This window comes from Ruditapes philippinarum, unplaced genomic scaffold (genome assembly GCF_026571515.1).
Source record: "Ruditapes philippinarum isolate M1 unplaced genomic scaffold, ASM2657151v2 ctg5690_1_1_1_1, whole genome shotgun sequence".
In the NCBI taxonomy this organism is placed as follows: Eukaryota; Metazoa; Mollusca; class Bivalvia; order Venerida; family Veneridae; genus Ruditapes; species Ruditapes philippinarum.
The window spans coordinates 23657-32920 of NW_026854920.1; the positions used below are offsets into that span (position 1 = coordinate 23657).

A 9264-nucleotide genomic window follows, 5' to 3' on the forward strand; every position below is an offset into this window, starting at 1 on the left:
TTTTCTTCAGTTTTACCCTCAAACCAAGTGCATTTTCTGTATAATGATTTGTGCGACGGCTGCTGCTCCCTCGGGAAATAAAGGTGCTGATGCAATTAATCTACTTTAAATTTTTTTCACAGGCCTGTCAAAAATCCAATACAATTCATGGATAACAAATAGAGCATCAATGTAAATATATTTCCTAGGCTACAGTTTGCTAGTGTCAGAATCAAAGTAAACCTTTGCGATCATCGGAACAAGTTGTTTCTACATGACACGATCATGTTGAATTCATATAAAAAAGAACACGATTCTAACCCTAAACACGCTAACATATCGTCCTATATATACTTAACCACAGATAACATATCGTCATTACAAATAAACTTGTCTGCACTCAACCACAGCTAACATATCGTCATTACATATAAACTTGTCTACACTCAACCACAGCTAACATATCGTTATTACATATTAATATGTGTACACTTAACCACAGCTAACATATCGTCATTACATATAAACTTGTCTACAATACAACACAGCTAATATATCGTCATTACACATAAACATGTCTTCACTAAACCACAGGTAAAATATCGTCATTACATATAAACCTGTCTGTACTAAACCACAACTAAAATATCGTCATTTCATATAAACATGTCTACACTTAACCACAGCTAAAATATCGTCATTACATATAAACCTGTCTATACTAAATCACAGCTAAAATATCGTCATTACATATAAACCTGTCTATACTAAACCACAGCTAAAATATCGTCATTTCATATAAACATGTCTACACTTAACCACAGCTAAAATATCGTCATTACATATAAACCTGTCTATACTAAACCACAGCTAAAATATCGTCATTACATATAAACCTGTCTGTACTAAACCACAACTAAAATATCGTCATTTCATATAAACATGTCTACACTTTACCACAGCTAAAATATCGTCATTACATATAAACCTGTCTGTACTAAATCACAGGTAAAATATCGTCATTACACATAAACCTGAGTTTACTAAACCACAACTAAAATATCGTCATTTCATATAAACATGTCTACACTTAACCACAGCTAAAATATCGTCATTACATATAAACCTGTCTATACTAAACCACAGCTAAAATGTCGTCATTTCTTATAAACATGTCTACACTTAACCACAGCTAAAATATCGTCATTACATATAAACCTGTCTATACTAAACCACAGCTAAAATATCGTCATTACATATAAACCTGTCTATACTAAACCACAGCTAAAATATCGTCATTACATATAAAACTGTCTATACTAAATCACAGCTAAAATATCGTCATTACATATAAACCTGTCTATACTAAACCACAGCTAAAATGTCGTCATTTCATATAAACTTGTCTACACTTAACCACAGCTAACGTATCGTCATTTCATATAAACCTGTCTATACTAAACCACAGCTAAAATATCGTCATTACATATAAAACTGTCTATACTAAATCACAGCTAAAATATCGTCATTTCATATAAACTTGTCTACACTTAACCACAGCTAACGTATCGTCATTTCATATAAACATGTCTATAATAAACCACAACTAAAATATAGCCATTATATACAAAAAATATCTACACTTTATTATCAAATCTAATTTACCATCAAAATAGGTAAGATAAACATGATTCCTTTATTATTAAATGTAATTCCGGTAAGTTTATTCAACAAAACACGTAATGCTCCTAAACTGTTTTATTATTAGTACGTATAATGTCGTGTCATCATATATCTGATATGAACAACGCAATACGATTTTGTATAGGTGAATCTCTGAAATAAAACTGTTAATTTTTTATTGTTTACCAAATTTAGACGCTGCACGCCTCCAGATGAGCAAAAATTTTCAAGAAAATCAATATTGAGAAAAATGTACTAAAATTGAAGAAAGACAAAATCATTCAAGATTCAAGCGATACTTTACATGATCTATGTAGTTTAAGACTGAAATATGGTGATACAATACTGCATTTAATCACCATATTTCTACTGCGTTACTAACGCAGTAAGGGTTGGTTTTGCATATGCTGACAACTTTTTGGTAATTTTCTTTGATACTAAGTACCGATTGCAATGTATGAATTGCTTTATTTGTTCATCTCACAATATTTTACTTTTAAATACATTTCCAAAATTTTCATGAAATTAACATGAATCTGGAGGCGTGCTGCTTTAAATAAGAAAAAAAGATATTCCAACAAATGACGCAAGAGACAATAAAAAATTATGCATTAAATCGTACCATGTACAGTAGAAATTCTGAGTTTCACAATGTGTTTGAATATTTTTGCATACATAAATTGGGTAAATGTTTCGTCGATCACAGTATTAATGAGAATAATATGCAAAATATCTATCACACACAAAATAGACATTTTCTGCTTGATATCTAAATTTACTAAAATGATATCAATTTGATTTCATTCTTACATAAAATTTTGTATTGATACTACATCGCAACTAATACGTTGCTTAATACTGTATATACATATTAAATATTCTTATCAACTATAATTATGATTTGTTTAGTTAAAAAACCAAAGGATTAATCAGAGAGAGAAAGAAGGGGATAGAGAGGGGGCAAGGGGGTTTATTGAGAGAGAACTGACATACAGTATATACATGTTGATGAGTACACATCAGCTGTATCGCAACATTTACCTTCATTTCCAGGTATAAGAGCTACTACACTTCCAGATGTTGAACTTATCTGGAACTTTTTTGTTCTTGAAACATTTATATCGTTACAAAAATACACCAGTTGAACAAAAATTACAGCGGGATAGATAATCTGTCAGTAGTTTAACTTGATTTACGTGCCATGCTTTATGAAGAGTAAGCAAGAGAGAATACGCCTGGCCTATTTGCTATTTTATAAACAAATGTTTTATATCTGCGTATTAAACAGTGTATGAACAGTTTATACAATGAGTTAATTAGTGTAAATATTTGTGTCAATGAAGATAAATTATGTGATGAATTTCATTATAAATGGTGGGAATATCATAGAGCGACTAAAGCCGCTGTGAGAAGGATTATTTGGGTATGTTGAAAAATAAAATGCAAGCAGTTTTCGACAGCGGAAAACAAAACTCCATGACTTGTGTGCAAACGGCCTTACAAGAACAATTTTAAGTGGACACATACTTCATGAAGAGTGGGTATCAAGTAGGTCTTTGTGTTTACTGCAATAAGTCACAAACATTAAACAAAAATGTGTGAAACAAATGGCGTCTTAGACAATGTTACTTTAGCAAGGAGGGAGAATCCGGTGGATGTTTTAAATTCGTCTTGTGGAAATATAACACAAGATGGCGGCCACGCGGGAAATATTTCACGTGGTGGTGGCAACAGGAGAAGTTACGCTAGTTACCAAAAATTTTCATGTGGTTACTGCGACACAGCATGTATATACAGCGCCATTGAGACATTGTTTATCATTGGAATAGTGGCAAACGTGTTTGTAATAACACGAGTCATTCGTGACCGGAAGTTACATGACCCGACGTTTGTTGCTATAGCAGCTTTAGCTATTGCTGATTTACTGTTTCTTACTCTAAATCTGACAACATCATTTGAAAGAGTTATCTTATCTGTCACATGCTCATCTCCAGTTATAATTAGTTCACCATATTATATTCTGAAATCCATTTTCTGGTTCTCAGCAAATACACACGTAGCTTTGCTGGCAGTTTTGAGGTATATTACGTTGGCTTATCCTTTGAGAACTAATGCGTTTCTAACAATTAAAAAGGTGATAATATCGTCTGTAGTTGTGTGGATGATTGGAATAATAATTACAGGAAGTCTAACAACACTTATTGGAGCACGAATTATTCTGGCTGGACGATCCCAGGAATTTTTGCTATTTTTATGGCTATCGGTTTACTTTTTACCATTGATTATAACATGCGTTCTTCATATTTTGAAAATATTTCTGGTCAAAGGTTCCATAACTGTCACAACAACTGAATCTACCCGGATGTCGATACAGCGCATGTCAAAAATAGTTGTTGTTGTTATCGTAATGGCGGCTGTTCTTCCATTACCGAGACTTATACATAAATGCTTAAAACTTGCTGGACGAGATGTATATCCACCTAGTGATTTTCGAACTCATTTTGGTGAAATCGCAGATTGTTTATTTCTCATTAACAATTTCATCAATCCGTTCATTTATGGATTTTTGTCTGAAAAGTTTCGTGGAAGCTTAAAGGCGATGTTCTCTTGTTTACCTGGGGTTAATGAGGACAGTATTGTCACGTCTGATACACCATTGTCATCAAGAAAGATGAATTACAATCTAGGGGAAATGCCGAGAAAATACAGTTACGCTGATAGTTTGGACAGTGTTAATGGTGTGTAACTAAACTGATATCTCATTGTTGATATTGTATAGTGAAATCATCATAGATATCTATACGTTGTGATACTATATATATAATGACACCAAACAAACAAAAAATCGTCATATACAGTATCATATATAAAGAAATATAATGTTCAAAAGTGTAAATTGACTCGAGTATAGTTGATATCAAATTCTGAAAAACTGTGCTACCATGTAAATAGACTCAAGTATAATTGATATCAAATATTGAAATAATGTGCTACAATATAAATTGACTGAAGTAAAATTGATATCAATACTGAAATAATGTTCTACAATGTAAATAGACTCAAGTATAACTGATATCAATACTGAAATAATGTGCTACAATGTACATAGACTCAAGTATAAATGATATCAATACTGAAATAATGTGCTATAACATAAATTGACTAAAGTATAATTGATATCAAATGCTGAAATAATGTGCTACAATATAAATCGACTAAAGTATAATTGATATCAAATGCTGATAAAGTGTGTTAAAATATACCGGTATATAGACCCTTTCATTTAAGACCGTATTCAAGTTATCGCCCTTGGACGACGTCATTGGGGGATACAGTTCAACTTTTCAACTTGATACTTTTTAATTCATACTCTGCTTATCAAATATTTAAAAAAAAAAACACACAAAAAAAACACATTACAAAAAAAATTGTGTAACACGTTCACAGAAATTCGTTATTAACTGAATTATAATTTTACGTATTTTTGACTGTGCCAGTTGGTAGGACTCTGGATCGAGTATCAAATCAGTAAGGCATGACTTATTAAGTCCCTAGGATGATCCATAACAAAATTCGGACCATAAATATTTTGACAACTAACAAAAGTGACGTAATCTGATGTGATGTTATAACTCTAAAAATACACCCTGGTGATTTATGATATCACAGCCAAAAGCCGCTTGTATATACAACATATGCACCCTGTTAATTAATATGTTACGGCCCAGTGGCGCTTATGTATACACATCTATTTATCTATGAAATAAGTTACATGGAAAAGGTCTTTATTTTCTAACAATAAAAATAGATTTTTAATATCAAAATTATCTTATTATTGTCTGTTGCGAATCTAAAATTATAAAAGTCAATGCCACATGGTTTTCGTTCTTTCCACAATATTTATATAATTATATCCTTCGCTGATTCTTTGAAACATTTTTATATGGCCTAATGAAAAAGAATCAGTAAGTATTGACAGAATGCATTCTGATTTTGTTCTACTAAAGCTTGAAAAACGATCATTAAAATACATTGACAATCTTATTTTCATGTTTGTCACATTATACGCCTGATTTTTCTAAATGACAGAAAATAACCAAGAAAAGTAGAAAATGGCCATTTAAATTTATAATAGGCGATTTCAATGTGTATGGGTGTTTATAAAATATTAAAATTTGATTTAGTCACTACCTTTTTTATCCTGGTGTTACAGAAAATCTTGATCTAATAAATATAGATCTAGTCACTGAAATTTCGCTATTTCACTCCGTAGCGAGAATTTATCTCAATGTTTGTTTTTGTATATTTCCTATTGTCTTGATATTGAATTTATGTATGCATGCGTAAACTTTTACTGTTATAATCATAATTGAACGATCAGCATTTACGCATTTGACTTTTCAATAAGCTTACATTCTATGCGGCCTGCATAGTTTTATCCCCCATTTACGTCACATCCGGTAAGGGAAGTAACTCTTCCCGACTGTTATCGCTTTAATGAAAGGGTCTATAGACCCCAATATAATTGATATCAAATTCTGAAATAACGTGTTTTATTCAAATAGACGCAAGTATAATTGATAAAATAACATTTTTTATATTCCTTGTAAAATTACTGTCTGTTTTAAGACATCGTGCAATATTGGTGTTGTAACTATAACACATAGTGCCAAATTACTAATAATTAACATTTGTATACAATGTATATATACTTATAGGGATAAGAAATAAATCGTGAAAGGTATTTTTTCTTATCATGTGCTTTACGCATAAATCACAGTTCAATTTACAATATTACAAAAACTACAAATTGGAAAATGTCTTAGTAAATGAGTTAACCACAGTAAACCGTGGAGAGTTACATTAATTAGACACACTTAGGAGATAATGTCATTGCAATATTTCAAGATTTTATTGATAAGTCTTTAGGCCTCCGGCACATATACGTATACAATATAATATAAATACATAGACAATGAGTGATACAGACATGATTACATACAAAACTAACCGTATTTCACTAAGGCGTCACACTGTCCCGAATTTGGCATCAGATGGACACACGAATATGGAAATGTTCAAAGTCGGATCTGATCGTAATAACATCGTGCCATTCGTGAGGGCATCTTTTGCCATCGTATGATCCCCGGCTAAATATTTCAAGCTTCGGCAGCTACTTTGTGAGAGGTTCCAAAATCTTTGGCATGCCAAAAAATTGTCCGAAGACATTGCGAAGGTCCATTTTCGTGTTGAATTCGTATGTCAATTTTGCCCTTCGTAAGGCTGTCGTGAAGCCATCTTGTCAAATAGTGTAGTCTTCGTCTTTTCTTCGTGTGATCATCGGTGCAATCTGACATTTTTAGCCTCAAGAAGACAAAACGAAGTAAATACGAAGATTTCCGATAGTCTTAAAAAGGGAACACGACTACGTGAAGCCCCCGCAATACCGTCGTGTCACCATCGTATTTTGGTACGATGTCATTGAGAAGGGACCACGATGAGGCCGAAGTAAGCAATTTTTAATGTCTCAAGCGCTGCATGTTTATCATGGTGGACATATGAACGGCTAGACCATTTTTCTCATCTGTCACTCTTGCACATCTCTACGGAGACATCAAAAGCTTCCATTATGTATTTATTACTATCAATTTACAATTATTTTCAGTTTATTACCTGCAGAATAACATGCTTTGGTGATGAGTAAACCGATAAAAAGGAGGCAGCAGCACTGCTACTTTAAATACACCTTAGAAAATATGATGAGGCCTACAGGCCCACCTTGGGTGGTATGATAAAGTTTTATCAAATATGATAAACAAGATCAACAAGGAAAGTCAGCGTTCAATGAACGCAACACCCGCATGACCCAGCAACAAGAACCAAGTAACACAAAAGGACCCCCCCCCCTTGAAAAAAGGACAGGGCGCAAGGTAGAGCACGGATCGGCTTATCACTTATATGATACATAAGGTGAAAAAAATGGTAAACAACAAGGAAATCAAAGAAAACAAATAAATGATTGATTTATTAGATAAATAAAACTGGGGACAAAAGGGTAAATACTTACCGTAGACGAAAAAACAACAAGGGACACCGGCAAAAGTGTCACCAAAACAGTATGAAATAACAAAGACGTGCTTCTGAGAAATAAAGAGGGGCGCCGCCTTGGACACCGGTCAGCAGCATAAATACTACTGGGGAGTTTAAACCGGTTAATGGTGCACCAAACCTCGCTCTTAGCTCCACCATGTTCCTATAAAAGAGACGGTGTAAATAAAATGAATCTCCGCAAAGTTAATTTATAACAGTTGTTATGTTTTTAAAAGGTAAAATAAGTAAAACACCGAAATGATCATGTAGATACATATAAATGAATACCCATATGACCATAACAAAGGTACTCAATATTTTAAAGGAAGACAGAGTAACAAAAAATCACTTACAAGGGCCCGACAAAGCAAGGCAGAAGACGAACATTAAGGCAATTCAGTCCCAAATGGCATTAAGAACTGTCCATCATAAAGTATCCCACTTGGTCCGTCAGATGTAATAAAAAGAGGAAAGGACCAAATGTTAAAGTGTTGAACACTAAGCATGCGGTATAGTTGGTCCGTCAGCTGTAATTAAAAGAGGAAAGGACCAACTGTTAAAGTGTTGACCACTAAGCATGCGGTATATCTAAAAAAGTAGGGTCAAAACCTCTTTTGGTTAAACGTTTAATAATAAAATTTTAGTAAAAGCCACAGACAAATTACAATGACATCTCCATTAAAATCATTTTTGAATCACTACTGAATTTTGAGATTAAATCAAAGTTACGATTGTAACATTTTGTAAAATATTTACGTAATTTATAATAGCGGTAGCCCTGTTTGAGTAGCTTGCTAGTAAAGAAAATATTTAGCTTAAAATCCTTCACGTTGCTAAAAGCTCTAGAAAATCTAATTTACTGAGAAACATATACCCCGCCAGATGTGCATGCGGTACGTCTCCATCTAAATGCGGAGAGTTTACTATACCATAGTCAAAGTCCCCACTTTTATCATAGAAGAATTGTTTTGATAGTAATATGCAGAGCCAAAATAAAGGTAAAACGTAGTTTAATCAGCTCACGATACCTGAAATTTGCCGGGTTGGCCGAGGGTTGTATACCAACTGGAGGTGAAGATCACTTGACGCCTTCGTAACCACGTACAAAGGCATCGTACTCAAAATACGACGTCGTGTACCTATCCTGTGACCTTCGTGTGTCCTGCTGGTAAACTACTTGGTACAAAATTGCATCTTTGAGGTGACTTCGTGTGTGTATCGGATGCGATCGCGTGACCTTCGTAATGAATCGTGTGTGACTCGGATGCGATCGCGTGACCTTCTGTAGGAATCGTACTTGTTTTGGGCTGTTGAGAGACTGTCGACCAATTTAGGGGCTATCTTCGCACGAAATTAAAAATTTCATATTCGTATGCCCATCTTGTGTCAATTTCGGGACAGTGTGACGCCTGCATTATTCATTGAAAAATATCAAAATAACTTAGTCTTTTATCTAGTGCGTAGAACAGGTACATTGCAGTGTTTCTAATTTCATTGTTGTTAGACATTAAT

General features: G+C 33.5%; 1 protein-coding gene across 1 annotated transcript; it reads left to right on the forward strand.

Annotated features, from left to right (window-relative positions):
* Positions 1–2850: 2850 nt before the first annotated feature.
* On the forward strand, positions 2851–5486 carry LOC132741515 (melanocyte-stimulating hormone receptor-like). The gene has a single exon (XM_060729706.1). The coding sequence runs from the start codon at positions 3257–3259 to the stop codon at positions 4406–4408; it is 1152 nt and encodes a 383-aa protein (XP_060585689.1). The 5' UTR covers positions 2851–3256; the 3' UTR covers positions 4409–5486.
* Positions 5487–9264: the final 3778 nt, after the last annotated feature.

Coding starts and splice junctions, on each gene's coding strand:
- LOC132741515 (XM_060729706.1), top strand. CDS start 3,257: ATGTGTGAAACAAATGGCGTCTTAGACAATGTTACTTTAGCAAGGAGG.